The 18,328-nt window shown below is 41.6% G+C and overlaps 1 protein-coding gene across 11 annotated transcripts in view; it reads left to right on the top strand.

Moving 5' to 3' along the window:
- The first annotated feature begins 330 nt into the window (after positions 1-330).
- MYCBP2 (MYC binding protein 2) overlaps positions 331-18,328 on the top strand; it is a 260,797-nt gene continuing 242,799 nt past the window's right edge. For all 11 annotated transcript variants that reach the window (XM_055542695.1, XM_055542698.1, XM_055542697.1 and 8 more), the window contains exon 1: positions 331-931. In XM_055542695.1, the coding sequence (XP_055398670.1) occupies positions 633-931 (299 nt within the window). In that variant the 5' untranslated portion in view covers positions 331-632. The remainder of the gene's footprint in view (positions 932-18,328) is intronic.

Genomic DNA, 18,328 nt, shown 5'->3' with positions numbered 1-18,328 from the left:
TGGGGAAAGGGAAAAGGAATACAGAACGATCATCCTCCAGCGGCGGGCACCGGGTCTCTTCAGATCCCAGTTCTCCCACCTGGATGGAACCCAGGTACCTGAAGCCGACAGGCTGGAGCTGACAGCCTCCCCAGCACTTTCCTGACTCTTCCTCAAGCTGCTAGTAAAACCCGGAGAAGTGGATTTTTCCCCGATCCCGCACGCCTCCCCGGCCCCACACCCAATGCCCGGAGGCGGAGGCAGTGGCGGCGGAGAGGGGGGGTGGGGCGGGAACGGGGGCCGGAGGGACTGAGCATGCGCGAGGAGTGGCGCATGCCCAGTACGGCCGGCCGCTTCCCATTGCGGGTGGCTCCGGCGGTGGCAGCGGAGGCGGCGGCGGTTGCAGCGGCGGCACCGCCTCCTCCTCACACTCCCGGGGTGGCGGGGTTAGATGAGCGGCCCCAGTAGTGGCGAGGGCGGCGCGGGGGGGAGGAGGAGAAGAAGGAGGAGAAGGAGGAGGTCGCTGTCTTTGTAGTCTCAGCTGCTGCAGGAGCGAGAGGCCGCCGCCGGAGCCGTCGTCGTTGGAAAAGGGCTGTGTGTGCGCGCGCCTGTCTGCCTGCCCGGCCCGCGGGGACGAGGCGGCGGCGAGGAGGATGATGTGCGCAGCTACCGCCTCTCCCGCCGCCGCCTCCTCGGGGCCCGGCGGAGACGGATTCTTCCCGGCTGCTACCATCTCTTCCTCCCCGGCGCCGGGGGCGCTGTTCATGCCGCTTCCCGAGGGATCCTTGGCGGCCGCGGGGCTGGGGCTGGGGTTGCCGGCCCCGGACTCCCGGGGTCACTACCAGCTGCTCCTGTCAGGCCGAGCCCTGGCCGACCGCTACCGGAGGATTTACACAGCTGCGCTCAGTGACAGGGACCAGGGGGGCAGCAGCGCTGGACACCCGGCCTCCAGGTGCGTCTCCGGGTGTCCTTCCTTGCGCCACATGCTGCATGTGCGCCCGTGTGTGTGTGTCAGTGTCAGTGTGTGTGTCTGTCTACATACGTGTTTATCGAGCTGTCTTTCAGCCAGCACTGGATGCTAGATGGTAGAAGCACTTACTGAGAAAGGAGGGTGCGGTGGCAGCAGTTTCTGCTCTTTTAAGTGTGTGTGACTGTCTTTGTTGGGGGGCGAGGGAGGGTAGAAGCGGGGAGCGTGCAGTGCTAGAAAAGGTGATGGTGCGGGTCGGTTAGGACACGTGTCTGTGTATTGTTGAAACAGGAGGAGGGCCGAGCGGAGGGTCATGCACGAAGAGAATTTGCAGGAGCGATGAGGGAACTGGCGTGTCCAGTGTCTTTGCCGCAATGGTATTTGCACGTATTTCTCACCCCCTGCCCCTCCCCCCATTCCCTTAGGACATTCCATCCTCACCTTTCCGCCTCCCTTAAAAAAAAATCTGCCTTTCACTAAGGCGAGCAATGGTATCGGTTAAGGATAATGTCATATATATAGGATGAGTTTAGGATAAGACAGGGGATTTCAGTTTATGAGATACATGCGAAAGGGATACAGATGGAGGTTTTCCCTGGATGTGAAAGGTGTCTGATGCAGATTTCTAGAGCTGTACTTTGATAACTAGACCTCTGGGTCCTCTGGAGACGTGGTTACAGCAGCTCTCGTGGTCTGCTGTCCCATCGGCCATTTCCCTTCATCTTCTGTTCTATTTCCTCAGTGACTTTTCGGCCTTAGACTAGAGGGGGTTTTGTAGGGGGAAAAGGGGAAACCTGAAAAACTTCAAAAGGTGACAGCTGGTGTAGTGATCAGCTGCCACCAACTAGAACATTTGAGTAGCTCCTAGAATTTCTTTCAAGACAGGGTGCACCTACAGCTAGCTCCCTTGGTGGAGGAGATGTGAAATCACTTTCATTTTCTTTTTCTTAAAATGTAGGTGTCTTTTTGCTTAAGGCTCTCCTATTGTTTTCCTGTCCATGCCTTTACATGCCGCATACCTTGAAGCATGGTGACTGACTTGTTTCACCAGCTTGGCTTTGGCAGTGGTAATTGCGAGCTGGCTTCATCTTTTTTCCCCCTCACACCTTCTTGCAGTACATAGGGAAAGCATAGGAGGGTTTTTGTTGAACAAGTTACACAGTTCACTGTAGTTTTTGAATGTGCAGTTTGTTCGGTAATAACCAGATGCCATTTTCTCTCATTTGAGAGGGGCTAGGCTGTGAGTCAGGTATTTGTGGTTGACCAGTGTGTATTGTGGCTCCTGCCCACCACAGAGAGTTGTAAAGATAGAGCTTCACTTTTTCTGGGTAAACATTTCTTCTGGTCTGTATTATTGTTTACAGGATTGGGACTTGAGTAGTTTTATCATACTGATATAAATGTGTATAACCAACTACCCTTTGCTATCTAAATTGAAGGCCACAATGTCACAAGTCTGTTTCTTGCTAATGTTTTTGAAAATAGCACAAAAGCTCAATGGACAGTTTGCTCTAATAATTAGGTGTAATTTTGAGCTGTGAGTCTTCTAATTATGCCACTGTAGGTGTATCTTTACAAACCCCTTTTAAAGAATTTGAATTTATTTCATATGTTGTTTCCAGACTTACGCAATAATTTGTGACTGGCATGTTCCCTGTTTTAGCTTTCTACTACTGTATTTGTGCAGTAATACTGTTTCTGTGTATTTAGAACTGTATAAACAGTTCTAGGCAAAATTAATATAGATTAACCACGTATATAAAGTGTATGAATGATTTTTAGTCTTTGGTTTATTTTTGTACAAGCTGTCAATTAAAATCAGTGAAGAATTAGTTCACGTACTGCATTTCAAGAAGTACTCACGAAACAAGCCTTAAGTTGTATGAAATTGCCTTCCAGTGCTTGTTCAGAACATTATTTTAGTTCACATTATTTTTTCTAAGTCATGGCCGGCAACTATTCTTTATTGAGGATTTGCTTAAGAATTCAGTCACATTTCATACTAAATATTAATGGGGAAAGTGGAGCTGGAATTTAGGTTCTGAATGAATGATATAATTATTGGTACGGGGCACTAGTTGAGACAGGAAAAGGTGAAATGTTTCAGAGACAAAGAATGGAGCAAGAATAGAGGATGAAGTTCTAGTGAAAATCAAGTTTAAAGGTGTGAGAGAAGGGAGACAGTGAAGTAAGGTCAAAAAAGATTTTAAAAAATTAAGAGAACTGTGGCACAGCAGCACCTCTGGTTGGGCTGAAAGTCCTCAGCAGGGTTAAATGTTGAAGAAAGTGAGGATGCTATCCAGGCCACTGGTGACTTTTGAGGAAGTGGTCAAGGTGTGTTTGTAAGAGAGGTGTGGTTAAGGAGTCGATGGGATACTTTGGGGTAATAGCCAGATGTAGACTTCACTTTCACTTTCGTGCATTGGAGAAGGAAATGGCAACCCACTCCAGTGTTCTTGCCTGGAGAATCCCAGGGACGGGGGAGCCTGGTGGGCTGCCGTCTATGGGGTCACACAGAGTCGGACACGACTGAAGTGACTTAGCAGCAGCAGCAGCAGCAGCAGGGCTGAGGGAAGGTTATTTGAGTGTGGGAGGGTAGGTGGGAAATGCTCAGTAAGTGGAGAAGGAGAAATTAAAGAAGTGAGAGAGGGGATAATCCTTGGGGGGAGGTCTAAGGGAGATCTCGGGGACAGATTTAACATGACAGGTGAAGAGGTTAGCCACTAAAAATGTTAGGAGCTGGTCATCCTTTAATATAGAGTTGGAGGAGGTACATATTTATAAATCTAAAGACCAGGAGTTTATTAAGAACTGTACCTTTTTTATTTTGGTCATCCTAATGTGTGCAGAAGTTTTGGCATCTGTTCTGTAAATATCCAGTACCTGCTTTGTGCCAGGCATTGTTTGAGGTGCTGAAGATGTAGCAGTGAGCAAGATAGACAAGGTCTCTATCCTCTTTGGAATTTTTATTCTAGGGGGGAGAAGTAAGCACCTGATCATTTTAGGTAGTGATAAATAGCCGTGGAGGAAATAAAACCGATTTCATGTGACAGACAATTTGTAGTTGAAGGTGATATATTAGGTAGGGTGATCAGGACGGGTCAGGGTTAGTTGACATTTAAGTTGAGTCATAATGGTTGGAAGGCAGACCTAGAGGAATAATGTTTTAGGAAAGTACAGTCTCTGGTGCAGAAACAAGGTTGTATTCAAGGAACAAAACAAGGCAAGTGCGTTATCAGTCAGTGTTGAATACATTAGTTACTGAGGATTATGTTTTAGGTGTAGATAGAGAAGTTGAGGGACAGGAGCCTAATGGCATCAGTAACTTCAATGGCATTCTAATGAATGCTTGGATTCTGGATCTAGACTGGTTTTAGATCCTGGCTTTGCTACTTTTTAGCTGTGTGACCTTGGGCATATTACATAACTTCTGAGCCTCTGTTTTTTGCTTAAAAAATCTTTTTGAGATATAATTGTGATATAACATTGTGTTAGTTGTAGGTGTACAACATAATCATTCCGTATTTTGAGGAGTGACTACCACGTAAAGTCAAGTTAACACCTATCACCACACATAGTTGAAATTTTTTCTTCTTTAAGTGAAAACTGTTAAGATTTACTCCCTTAGCGACTTTGAAATACACATTCCAGTATTGTTAACTGTAGTTACCTCCCTGTACATTAAATCCCCATGACCTATTTATTTTATAACTGTAAATTTTTGTTTGTGCCTTTCAACTTCCCTTGCCCATTTTGCCCATCTCCTTACGCGTGCCTCTGGCAATCATGAGTCGGTCTTCCGTATGTAAGAGTTTGTGTTTTGTTTTTGTGTTTTGGTTTGGTATATTTGTCTTTCTCTGTCTGACTTATTTCGCTTAGCATAATGCCCTCAAGATCCATTCCTGGTGTTGCAAGATTTCCCTCTTTTTTGTGGCTGAATGGTATCCGATTTTAAATATACATCTTCTTTATTCATCCATCAGTTGACATTCAGATTGCTTCTTCGCTATTGTAGAGAATTCTGCAGTGAGTGTAGAGATGCAGATATTTTTTCAGGTTAGTGTTTCCTTTTCCTTTGAGTACATTCTCAGAAGTGAAATTGTACGATCTTACGGTAGTTCTTTTGAATTTGTTGAGGAATCTCCACATTGTTTTCCATAGGGGCTGTGTCAATTTGCATTCCTACCAACAGTACACAAGGATTCCCTTTTCTCCACATGCTTTCCAGTACTTTTTATTTCTTGTCTTTTTGATGGTAGTCATTCTAACAGCGTGAAATGAGACTTCACTGTAGCTTTGATTTGCATTTTTCTGGTGATTGGTGATGCTGAGCATCTTTTATGTACCTGTTGGCTATTCATATATCTTTTTTTGGAAAAATATTTATTCAGAGCCTCTTTCCATTTTTAAAGCTGGATTGTTTATGGGTTTTTGTTTGTTCCTTTTAATTTTTTGATATTGAGGTCTATGAATTCTTTATAGTATATATAAGATTATATAGTAACCCTTTGTCAGTATATGGTTTGCAAGTATTTTCTCCCATTTGGTAGGTTACCTTTCCATTCTTGTTGGTTTCCTTTGCTGCGCAGAAGCTTTTTAATTTGATGTAGTCACACTTTTTTTTTTTTTTTTTTGCTTTTGTTTTTTTCTATGTAGAATGGGAATAATAATAATGAGGACTGTATCATAGGTTACATGATTCTGTACATGTAAAGTGCTTGGCACGTTAAGTGCTAATAAATGTTAGTTTAATGATTTCTGCTGAGAGTGAAGGGACAGATGGAGTTTGGGGACTTAAATAGAAGGCAAAGATCATGTCTTCCTCTTCTGTGTTGGTCTCAGTGACCAACATTACTATTTCATTTGTTCAGCGACTGAATAAATATATTTTTCTATGAATGAATCAGTGAAAGTTGGAACATTTGCTTGAAGAAAAGGGTTGTAAGGAAATGAATAAAGGAATGTTTGATCAGTTCTGAGTGAATGGCAGTACAACTTTGATTGCATTTGGGAAGAACTGTAGCACAGTGACTAATCTGCTCTGCAGTCAGACTGCCTTAGTTCAAATTTCAGTTCTGCTTTTTGGTCTCTTAAAATGGGCAAGTTAATTAGCATTTCCAGGTCTGTTTTTTTACTTATAACCTTATAGGGTTATTGAAAGAGCCTTGTGCCTGAACATGGTAAATGATCATTAAATGTTAGCTGCCGTTGGTGGTGGTCATGGTGTTACTATTACTGTTATTATTTAAATCACATATTTAAAATTCCAGTCAGCATGATGTTGTAAGCTTTCCCACTTAAAAGAGAACTGAAAACAAAACAAAACTAGTTGATTCAAGGTTGAAGTGTCCATGGAGATGAAAGAATAAAAGAAAGCGAAGGTTTTTGGTGACAAAGATTGACCATGTGGTAAAAAGAAAAGTGATGCCAGGAGGGAACTGATAGACTGGGAGATAAAGACGGTCAGGGTATCAGGGCTGAAGTGGTAGAAGAACAGTGTTAGTGGAAACAATAGGGGAGTTTATACTTAAAATGGGAAATTGTTTTTCTTCTCTAAGCTAAACCCATTTACTTCCTTCAACTTTATCTCTTTTTCTTGTTAGAAATGCTATTTGAGCCCATCCTTCAAATGCATGGGATTTTGGTTATAAGAGGTTAATCCAACACAGATTCTGATATTAATACTTGGTGCTAACCATTGGCCCTATAAAAATTTGTAAGACAGTTTCCACCCGAGTTTATTTTCTGGATGGGAGTGAAAGGTACAAAGGCAGGTAGTTATAAAAGTGTTAAATGACTAAGAAAGCATAGCCTGTTATGACAAAGGGATGGTTTACTGAGCTGGTGCAGAAACATGAGCAAGAAGGTGAGAAAGCACAGTTTGTGTGTAAGTAATGTTAAGAATTCTGTTAGAGCTACAAGATAGATGATTTTTCATGAGGAAGAGGAATGGGAATTCATTCTGGAAATGGAGCCTTTGGTCAGAGGGTAAGGCAGCTTGAACTACCAGGTAAGAGTTCCGTTTTTTCAGTAGACACTGATAGTTTTGAGCTGTGAAGAAACATTATTGTAGGAGTGTTCTTGGAAGTGATACAGGGTTGAGTCAGTGTATTTGTGAATATGTAGTAATTTGCTTCGTGTAGCTGTTGTATCTGTGGAATCCTGTACAAACACGTGTTAAGGCAAAAGTTGCTCTATTGGCATATAAGTAGGTAGAAGTATGAAATGAACTCATTTCTTAGCTCACGAGAAAATCTTGCCTTTGGGCTTAAAAAGAAAATAAAATGTTAATTTAAAACTAGTTTTGCATTTTAAGATACTTATTTTTAAAACATCAACAGAATAGTTAGAATAGTCTCACTTTTTTTTTTCAAGAGTAAATACTCAGGTTTTGGGAGGAGGGGTCAGGTTAATCGAGATTTAATTTACATATAATAAAATTTACCCTTTTGTACATGTCCATTTGAAGAATCTTAGAACCATCACAGTCAAGTATAGAATATGTACATCACTCTAAAAATTTTCTGGCCACTACAGACCAGTGTTCTGAATTTCACTAATTTTCTGTATTTCACTGTATTTCTGTATTTCACTAATATTTTACCTTTTCTGAAATGTCTTATAAATCTCGCTCCTTAAGGGCAGGATCACATATATTGTTTCTCTCTCTGTCATTTGTCCCTGTATTTCCTATAAATGGAAATTAGGCTTTAAAGCTTCAGTAGGTTTCAGTTAGACATTTTTGGGGCAAGAATATTTTGTGTATAATGCTGAGTACTGCACACTGTGTCCCATCCAGTGGTTTTCATGTCTCATTGTTCAGTAATGCTCAGTTTGGCTACTTGAATTACTTGGGTACCCACTAGATCTCTTTTTCTGTATATGTATGCTTCTTCCATTTGCAATAAGCAGTTAATCGTGGGTAATAACGTTGACACACCGTGGATATCTTCCACCTAATGGTTTTAGTATCCTGTGATAATCCTTGACTGAGTCAGTTTCATTAGGGGCTTCACAATGATGGTTTTTATAATTCTGTTAAAGTAGAATTTGGTAGCTGATGCTCTTCTGTAAAGAATTTTCCCTTATCAACTAACTGGTGGTAAGCTTAGTTCCTCCTAAGAAAGCAGGGTAGATGATTGATTTTCTCCCCTCAGTAGCCAAATTGGTGATAGTAGTCAAGCAATGGTGTGGTGGGTGCTGCAGTTCATCAGCCAGGTATCTTGGTTCAGGTACAGGCTCTCCCAGCCATTGAGAATGCTGCTGCTGCTGCTGCTAAGTCACTTCAGTCCTGTCCGACTCTGTGCGATCCCATAGACGGCAGCCCACCAGGCTCTCCTGTCCCTGGGATTCTCCAAGCAAAAACACTGGAGTGGGTTGCCATTTCCTTCTCCAGTGCATGAAAGTGAAAAGTGAAAGTCAAGTTGCTGAGTCGTGTCCGATTCTTAGTGACCCCATGGACTGCAGCCTACCGGGCTCCTCCATCCATGGGAGTTTCCAGGCAAGAGTACTGCAGTACATTGAGAATAGTGGCTGCTGAAATCTACCACAACTGAGTCCCCAGATTGCTCTGAGCCAACAGAGTTGCTTCCTTCAAAGTCACTTTTCTTCTTTGGGGCCAGCCTGCATCCAATGCCTGTTCTCTTTGGGGCTGTAAATGTCTGGCCCTTCAGGTAGGACAACTTTGAAGATCATCCCAACTCCAGAGCTCCCCATGGATTGGCTCAGGCTTTCCTGTGACAGCGTTTCAGTTCACCTCCTGCCTCTGTTTAGTCTAATTTCCTCTACTCTCCCACAGTTGTTGATGTGCAGGGCATTTTTCGATACTTTGGGTGTGCAAATCTCCATTTCAGAGTCTTTTTCTTTGGCATCCTTACCCAAGACAGCTTTGACAGCAGTGGTCTGAGGAAGTAGTTTCTAAAATGGGATTTTAGAGCTCGAGTTACCTGCTGTCTAGCTGGCAGTGAAGACCCCACGGCTGGTTGTAGATGAAGCTTGGTACTGGTAGCCCTTGGCATGTACTGTAGCTGTGCACCTGCTTAAACTTGCACTGGTGGTGAGGTGGAGTGGGATTCCTGTAGAAGAGACTGTATTTGTGGGTACAGTATCTTAGGCTTGTGAGATGTTTAGGGAAGTTCTTAATTATAAGGATGGTGGTGTCACATGACTGGTGAGTGACTCTGAGAACGACCATGAAAGACTGAAGGTAACTAGGAGCAAAATTAGAAAGTTAGGTGATTACTTTCTTTAGCATCATGTAAAGAAACTCATCTTCTGCAGTAGGAGGAAAGAAAAAGCTAAGGATTAGACCCAAGATTTAATTGCAAAGGTAGCAGAACTCCAGGGTGGGTTGCTTTCTCAGAAAGTCTACTAGGCGAACGTCTGTGCTTTGGTTAGGAAGAAATGGGACCCCGGCTTTTAAGATGGGACATCTTGAGTTGATGCACTGGACAGCCAATTGAGACCTTGAAACCCCCAATTCCTCTGAACCCTCTGAGCCTACAGAAGTGGTCGTCTTCTCCCAGCTAGAGGGTAGTTGCTTGATTATGCTGCCCCTACTACTTGCCTCCTCTCCTCTCCCCTGTTGCTTATCACCAAACCAGTAACTAGAGTTAAGTCAGAGCAAAACCTTCTGGGAGATGCTGGGCCTGCTGAGGAGGAGAGGGACTAGGGTGAACATGTGTACATGCACACACAGAGTGAGTCCCAGACTGTGCAGGGGCACCCCAAACTCCGTCAGACACACAAGAATACCATGGGCTATTTCAGAAGTTTACAGGAAACACAGAAATGTCAGTCACAAACTACTCCCTTGAGGTAGTTCTTGGTTTTGACATTAGATCATGTTGCACTCATTTCCGTGATGTCTTATCTTTTTTGAAATTGAAGTTTTGTTATTTGCTGTGATACAAAGAAGGTGCTTCCCAGGTGGCTCAGTGGTAAAGAATCTGCCTGCAGTGCAGGAGCCACAGGAAATGTGGGTTCAATCCCTGGGTCAGGAAGATCCCTTGGAGGAGGAAATGGCAACCCACTCCTGTATACTTGCCAGGATAATCCCATGGATGGAGGATCCTGGCAGGCTATAGTCCATGAGGTCACAAAGGTTGGATATGACTGAATATGCATGCATGCATGTGATACACATAAATTTCTACATAAAAATCAGTGTCGAACAGAAAAAGAGGGTGGCCTGTTTAATCTGCACAAGTTTGACAAGTTGTGCAGGACCCAGCCAGTACATTGTGCAATTACTGAGTAATTGTGGCTATTTAAGGATGAAATATAATATTTTTCTTTTTAAGTTTATGTGTATTATTTTTCATATGGCTACTAAGTTGTTAGAATATAGATTCTTATTATTTGGTTTTCATTAATAATAATTAGGTATTCCTTTTGGTCTACAAAGTGTTGTGGACAAATTACTGATGATGACTGTGCAAGGGCCCAATAATGGACTTGTGTTTGTCAGCTGAGCTGATGAATGTCCAGCCCAACAGTAAGAGAGACTAACCTTCCTTCAAGGAAGGCAGCCAGTCCTTGTGCCTTGGAAAGGACTGTGATTCATTTTGACTGAATTTGATGCATATTCTGAGTATATTTCCCTTTCCAGCTTGTAGGGACTCAACTAGTGCTGCTGTTTGAGGGCCTGTAGAGTGGTCCATCAGCACAGGGTGCCACATAACATTGTTTCCAAGCGAAGGACCTGCTTTTAGCACATGGATCCCACAGATCCATTTGTCCCGTTATAACCATCCAGAAGCTGCTGACCGAGAGAGTAGTAAGATGGTCAGGGTGGCACAGCTGAGGATGAACATGAATCCTCCAGTGTTCCCAGTAGGAAGAACACATGGAAATTGGGATGCCTGTACTTAGTATCAGTGATCCCCTGGGGAATTTATGCTTCCCGTCTCTGTAGCTCTGTGAACACTGGTCAGAAGGGAAATATTTTCAGCAGAGTCACTATAAGAGTCTGTATACTAAGGCACAGCTGCTGGTAGGACCTGGTGCTCCTTTTCTGAGATAAGGCTTCACCATTTTGACAGGGTAAAGGTACGTGATTATCTGGCGGAGGTAGGGCTGTGGTTTTTCAGTGGACCATGCAGTTTGGCACACTCTGCTGTGTCACACTCTTGTGTTCTACTGGCTGTCTCTTGGTACTTCCTTTTCCAACTTTTGTGGAATGTGGACATGGGAAAGGGCGGATGGCCACCTCACAGGATCAGTCAGAATTTCTGGTCCAGCAGAGATTCTACCCAAAGACGAAGGGAATCCAGGATGACTTACAAAGAAGAGGTTGTGACTATAAGTTTTGGCCTTGAAACCAGTGGTGGAGGCTCTAGTTTGTCCTACAATACTTTACTTCCTCTGGAAAGTTTCTCCAGGAAATGAAACTAAGCAGAATTCTCCAGGAGCATTATCCAGAATTTATTTAAAGCAAGTGAATGGTAGTAGTATAATAGGTGAACTGTAGGGGATGCTGTGGATTAAATTTTATTTGTAGATTCTGTGGGATGTTCTGTATAATCATATCATCATTCTTTCTGATCTCTAGGTAACCGTGTGCTCCCTGCACCTTTATTCCAATGACAAGAACCTTTCTACTTCTGTTCAGTGCTGAATAGAAATGATAGTTGTATCCTTCCTTGTTCCTAATCTAAAGGACAAACAATGACAAATCAGTCCTTTGGTCTTTCACTGTTAGGTGTAATATTAGCTGTAGATGTTTTGATAGCCTTTGCCAATGTGAGGAAGTTACTTTACTATTCCTATTTTGCTTATAGTTTTTATCGTAAATGTGTATTAATTTTGTCAAATATTTTTATGTATTTATTGATATCATATAGTAAAGGTAATAAAAGGAAAAAGTAAATTAATACATTTTTGAATATTAAGTCAACCTTGCATTCCTGGGATAAAACTTTGTATGTGATGTATTGTTGAATTTGATTTGTTTCTTTGTTAAGAATTTTGGGGTTTGTATTCATAAAGGATATTGTTTTAATCTTTTTTTTTTGTAATACCTTTGTCAGGTTTTTGTATTATAGTTATCCTTGTAAAACGAATTGATTAGTAATCACTTCTCTTCTGTATTTTTTAAAAGGTTGCATGGGATTGAATATTTGATACAATTCACTAGGAGTACCATCTGGTCTTGGAATTCTCTTTGGGGGAGGCTTTTACAGATTCATTTTTTAAAATAGATACAGGGATATTCAAAATTTTTTTGTTGTTATTTCTCATAAATTTTGGTAACTTTTTCTTGAAAGAGTTGTCCTTTCATCGGGATTCTTGAAATTTTTGGCGTAAAGTTGTTTATAGCATTCTTTTTATAATCCTCTAATGTCTGTGGGGTCTGTTGTGATAATCCCTTTATCATTCTTCATGTTTATCATTTCTCTTTTTCCCTTGATTAGCTAGAAGTTTGTCATTTCCAAGTTAAAAGAATCAACTTTTGACTTTGTTAATTTTCTCTAATACTGGATTATTTTCTATCTCATTGACTTTCCTCTTATTGTAATTTCTTCGTTTTTACTTTGCTCTTTTTCTTTTTTTTTTTTAGTTTGTTAAGATGGAATCTCAGGGCATTGATTTTAGATTTTTCTCTTCTAATATGAGTATTTAAAGTGATGAATTTTTATCTAAGCACATCTTTAGCTGCATCTCACAAATTTTGATATTGAGTATATTCTTTGTTATTTAGTATAAAATATTTTCTAAGTTTCTTTGTAATTTCATCTTTGATTCATGCATTGTGAGTGTGCGCTAAGTTGCTTCATTCATGTCCAATTCTGTGCAACACTATGGGCTGTAGCCCCCCAGGCTCCTCTGTCCATGGGGATTCTCTACTGGAGTGGGTTGCCATTTCCTGCTCCAGGGGATCTTCCCAACCCAGGGATCGAACCCAGCATTGGCAGTTGGTTTCTTTACCACTAGTGTCACCTGGGAAGCCTGATTCATGCATTACTTAGAATTATTTTATGTAACCCTCAGTTAAGTTCAGTCGCTCAGTTGTGTCCAACTCTTTTCGACCCCATGAATCGCAGCACGCCAGGCTTCCCTGTCCATCACCAACTCCAGGAGTTCACTCAGACTCATGTCCTTTGAGTTGGTGATGCCATCCAGCCACCTCATCCTCTGTTGTCCCCTTCTCCTCCTGCCCCCAATCCCTCCCAGCATCAGAGTCTTTTCCAATGAGTCAACTCTTCGCATGAGATGACCAAAGTATTGGAGTTTCAGCTTCAGCATCAGTCTGAGATGACCAAAGTATTGGAGTTTCAGCTTCAGCATCAGTCCTTCCAAAGAACACCCAGGACTGATCTCCTTTAGAATGGACTGATTGGATCTCCTTGCAGTCCAAGGGACGCTCAAGAGTCTTCTCCAACACCACAGATCAAAAGCACCAATTCTTTGGCACTCAACTTTCTTCACAGTCCAACTCTCACATCCTTACATGACCACAGGAAAAACCATAGCCTTGACTAGATGGACCTTTGTTGGCAAAGTAATGTCTCTGCTTTTCAATATGCTATCTACGTTGGTCATAACTTTCCTTCCAAGGAGTAAGTGTCTTTTAATTTCATGTCTGCAGTCATCATCTGCAGTGATTTTGGAGCCCCAAAAAATTAAGTCTGACACTGTTTCCCCGTCTATTTGCCATGAAGTGATGGGATCAGATGCCATAACCTTCGTTTTCTGAATGTTGAGCTTTAAGCCAACTTTTTCGTTCTCCTCTTTCACTTTCATCAAGAGGCTTTTTAGTTCCTCTTCACTTTCTGCCATAAGGGTGGGGTCATCTGCATATCTGAGGTGATTGATATTTCTCCCAGCAATCTTGATTCCAGCTTGTGCTTCTTCCAGCCCAGCGTTCCTCATGATGTACTTGCATATAAGTTAAATAAGCAGGGTGACAACATACAGCCTTGACGTACTCCTTTTTGTATTTGGAACCAGTCTGTTGTTCCATGTCCAGTTCTAACTGTTGCTTCCTGACCTGCATACAGGTTTCTCAAGAGGCAGGTCTGGTGGTCTGGTATTCCCATCTCTTTCAGAATTTTCCACAGTTTATTGTGATCCACACAGTCAAAGGCTTTGGCATAGTCAATAAAGCAGACATCAGTGTTTTTCTGGAATTCTCTTGCTTTTTCGACGATCCAGTGGATGTTGGCAATTTAATCTCTGGTTCCTCTGCCTTTTCTAAAACCAGCTTGAACATCTGGAAGTTCACGGTGCATGTACTGCTGAAGCCTGGCTTGGAGAATTTTGAGCATTACTTTATTAGCATGTGAGATGAGTGCAATTGTGCGGTAGTTTGAGCATTCTTTGGCATTGCCTTTCTTTGGGATCAGATGTTTGATATTTTTATATATATGATTGTTACTACTTTCTGGTGGACCTTTTATATAATTTCAGTCTTTTAAAATTTATTGAGATATGCATTATCTCCCAGGACATGGTCTTCCTTTGTGATAAGACCATATGCACTTGAAAATAGTATGTGTTCTGCCATTTTTGCAGGTAGATTTCTATTAATGTCATATAGTAAATGTTGGTTGATAGTGTTGTTTGGCTCTTTTATGTCTTTACTCATTTTTTGCCTAGTTCTATCAGTTGCTGAAAAGGGCCATTAAAAATATTAAAAATACTTGTCTCTGTCCATGTAATTTTGTCAGTTTTAACTTCATAGATTTAGTCCCCTGCTATTATGTACATGTATGTTTATAATTGTTAAAACCTCCTGATGAGTTATTCTTTTATTTCATTGTGATAACATGAAATATTTCCTGTTTCGGTAATGCTCCTTGTCTTGAATTTACTTTATCTGATATTAAAATAACTTGTTCAGACTTACTCAGGTCAGTTCAGTCACTCAATCATGTCTGACTCTTTGCAACCCCATGGACTGCAGCATGCCAGGCTTCCCTGTCCATCACCAACTCCTGGAGCTTGCTCAAACTCATGTCCTTTGAGTCAGTGATGCCATCCAACCATCTCATCCTCTGTCGTCCCCTTCTCCTCCTGCCTTCAATCTTTCCCAGCATCCCTTCCCTTGAAGAAGGAAATGGCCACCCACTCCAGTATTCTTGCTGGAGAAGCCCATGGACAGAGGAGCCTGGCAGGCTACAGTCCATGGCGTTGCAAGAGTTGGACATGACTTAGCGACTAAACCACTACCCTCTCTGCCTGGCTCTGAGTGATCCTGGAAGTTAAACCTTGTAGCCCATCCGTCTGCCAGCTGTCCTTCTCTGAGGCCATTCACCCAAGGCCCTGCCTACTTCCTGGGTGCAAAGAAGTCACAGGACAACTGGAATTACTCAGAATGAGAAAAGCCCTGATAGACTGTCCCAGAACACTTTTGCAGTAGAGCTGTGAGACTCGTAAAGCACTCTGACGTGGAATCATTTTCTCTGTTTTCTGTGTATAGGCTTAACTCTATGCCAGGGTAGTAAAGTCTGTGTATGTCTGCAGTTGTGACCTAAAGATGACCTATGGAGGTAGTCACTTTATACTGCTATAGATGGAATCAGTGACATGAATATGGGCTATAAACCTTTTTCTAGGTCTAAGCTGTCTTTAGCTCATGAGCCTCTTACTGTCTCAATGATGTAAGGTCATCATTTTAATTTTTTTAGTTACTGTATGATGCTTCATTCAGTTGTATCCCTAATTATACATCAGTGTGGATCACTTAATCTTGGGGAAATAGTCTTTAGTTTTAAAATTAAAATTTGTATTTTTTTCTTTTAAAATACGTATTTTTTCTTCTTCCCTCATTCTTAGGCTGCCAACTATCCCTAAAGAGACCACCTCTATCAGTCTGCACCATCCTAATTGGCAGATTCTAGCCTGCTATGATGGAGAAGGAAATGGCAACCCACTCCAGTACTCTTGCCTGGAAAATCCCATGGACAGAGGATCCTGGTGGGCTGCCATCTATGGGGTCACAGAGTTGGACACGACTGAAGTGACTTAGCAGCAGCAGCAGCAGCAGCCTGCTATGAAATTAGAAAGCAAGCCATCATCTGTGTTATTAGAATCGTATCTGAGACTCAGTGGGTCCTGCATTAGGATCTGATTGTAGGGACTTGGTGGTGCCTATTGTGGTCACTCAGGTGCTAAAATTTTATTTGGATTTACTTGGTTGTTTACTTAGCACTATAAAAACAACCAAGTAATGTTTTTTTTTTTAATCTAGGAGATGTTGTATTTCCCAGATGCTGGACCTCCCTCTCAAGTTCTTTTGTCTCCTGCTAAAATGCTTCCACTTACCTACTTGCCTCTCACTGGACACAGAGACCCAGGCTGCCCCACACATGTTCTCTTCTCCTCCAGCTTCCTTCACTCCCAAAAGCTAGCACCGTCTTCAACTGCTTGGGATGGCCATTGTCACCAGGATTTCTCCTCATTCTACTGTGTACATTCTGATCAGAAAGGGTGCTGCCCGCCTCACATGGTCAGGAGGATCAGGAATCCAAGAACTCAGGGTGTGTTTCCCTCTGCCTTTGGATCAGGTGTCATCTGCAGATCTGAAAGGAATCTTGTTCTTGTACCTTTATTAAGTATGTTCAGTATTTGAAATCCTTTAAAGAAACATCTTAATATTTAGATATATTGAAGGCTTTTTGTTTCTGCCATTAAATTTTCAGTCCTCTGTTCTTTTTTTCTTGTGTTTTTATTGAGATTACTTGATTGAATGTATGATTGTATCAGGTATATGGCATAATGATTTGGCTTATTACATACATCAAATGAAGTAATTACCACAGTAAATTTAGTGAACATCCATCATCTCATAGATACAAAAATTAAAAAAAATTACCCTTTGATGAAAACTCATAGGATTTACTCTTCTGTTGTTCTTCAAAGAGGATCACGCATGCTCGTGTGCGGTTATGTCTGACTCTGTGACCCCATGGACTGCAGCCCACCAGGCTCCTCTGTCCATGGGATTTTCCAGGCAAGAATATTGGAGCAGATTGCCATTTCCTCCTCCAGGGCCTGTTTTTTTTTTTTTCTTAATTGAAGTATAACAATGTTGTGTTAATTTCTGCTGTATTGCAAAGTGGTTCAGTTATACATGTATATAGATTATTATTTTTTAAATATTTTCCATTTGGTTTGCCACAGGATACTGAATATAGGTCTCTGTGCCATATCGTATGACCTTGTTTATTCCATAATATAATAGCTTACATCTGCTAACCTCAAACTCCCACACCATCCTTCCCACCCCCTCCCGCTTCAACCACAAATCTGTTCTCTATGTCCATGAATCTTTGTTGCAGATGGGTTCGTTTGTGTCATATCTTAGATTCCACATGCAAGTGATATCACACAGTATTTGTCTTTCTCTTTCTGACTGACTTCATTCAGAAGTCCAAGACAATCTGTACTTGCATAGGGCACTGATCCTATTTTTTGAAATTAATTTTTATTGGAATATAGTTGTTTACAACGTTGTGATAGTTTCTGCAGAGTGAATCAGCTATATATACACATATATCCTCTCTTTTTTGGATTTGCTTCCCATTTAGGTCACCACGGAGCCTTGCATAGAATTCCCTGTGCTGTGTCATAGGTTTTCATTAGCGACTTGTTTTATGCTTGCTGCTGCTGCTAAGTCACTTCAGTCGTGTCTGACTCTTTGCGACCCCATAGACAGCAGTTCACCAGGCTCCCCCGTCCCTGGGATTCTCCAGGCAAGAACAGTGGAGTGGGTTGCCACTTCCTTCTCCATGTTTTATGCTTAGTAGTGTATATATGTCAGTGTCAGTCTCCCAGTTGACTTCAACCCCTCTTCCCCTCTAGTAACCATAAGTCCTTTCTCTACTTCTGTGTACCTGTTTCTGCTTTTCTGCCATTGTTTCTTAAAATATTTTACTCTAGTTTCTTGTTTTTTTTTTCTTCTAACATCCCAATGACAATTATGAGAAGACTTTTGAGATTGTCCCACAGATCTCTGACTGTTCACTTTTTCTGTTGTCAATTTTCTTCCTCTTTGTTTTTCAGATTAGGTGATTTTTATTGATTCATTTTCAAGTTCACAGACTCTTTTCTATTTCATCTTTATTCTCTTAGTGAGCCCACCCAGGTGAATTTTATTTCACATACTGCATTGTTCAGTTTTAAAATTTACATTTGGCTCATTAAAAAAAAAAATTCTCTTTGTCTTTTGAGAACATTTTCCTGCTCAGTTCAAGTGTGTTTGCCTTTACTTGATGGAACATACTTATAATGGTTGCTTTCAGGGTATTGTCGAATAATTATAATATGGATCATCTCAGGGTTGGCACCCATTAGTTATTTCTTCCCTTGAAATTTATAACATTTTCTTTTTTTAAATATTTGTTTTGGTTGTGTGGGTCTTTGTTCTGTGCTCGGGCT

The sequence above is a fragment of the Bubalus kerabau genome, chromosome 12 (genome assembly GCF_029407905.1).
Source record: "Bubalus kerabau isolate K-KA32 ecotype Philippines breed swamp buffalo chromosome 12, PCC_UOA_SB_1v2, whole genome shotgun sequence".
NCBI lineage: Eukaryota > Metazoa > Chordata > Mammalia > Artiodactyla > Bovidae > Bubalus > Bubalus kerabau.
Note: the sequence above shows the minus strand (reverse complement) of the source record. Positions and strands in the feature narration are given on the sequence as shown.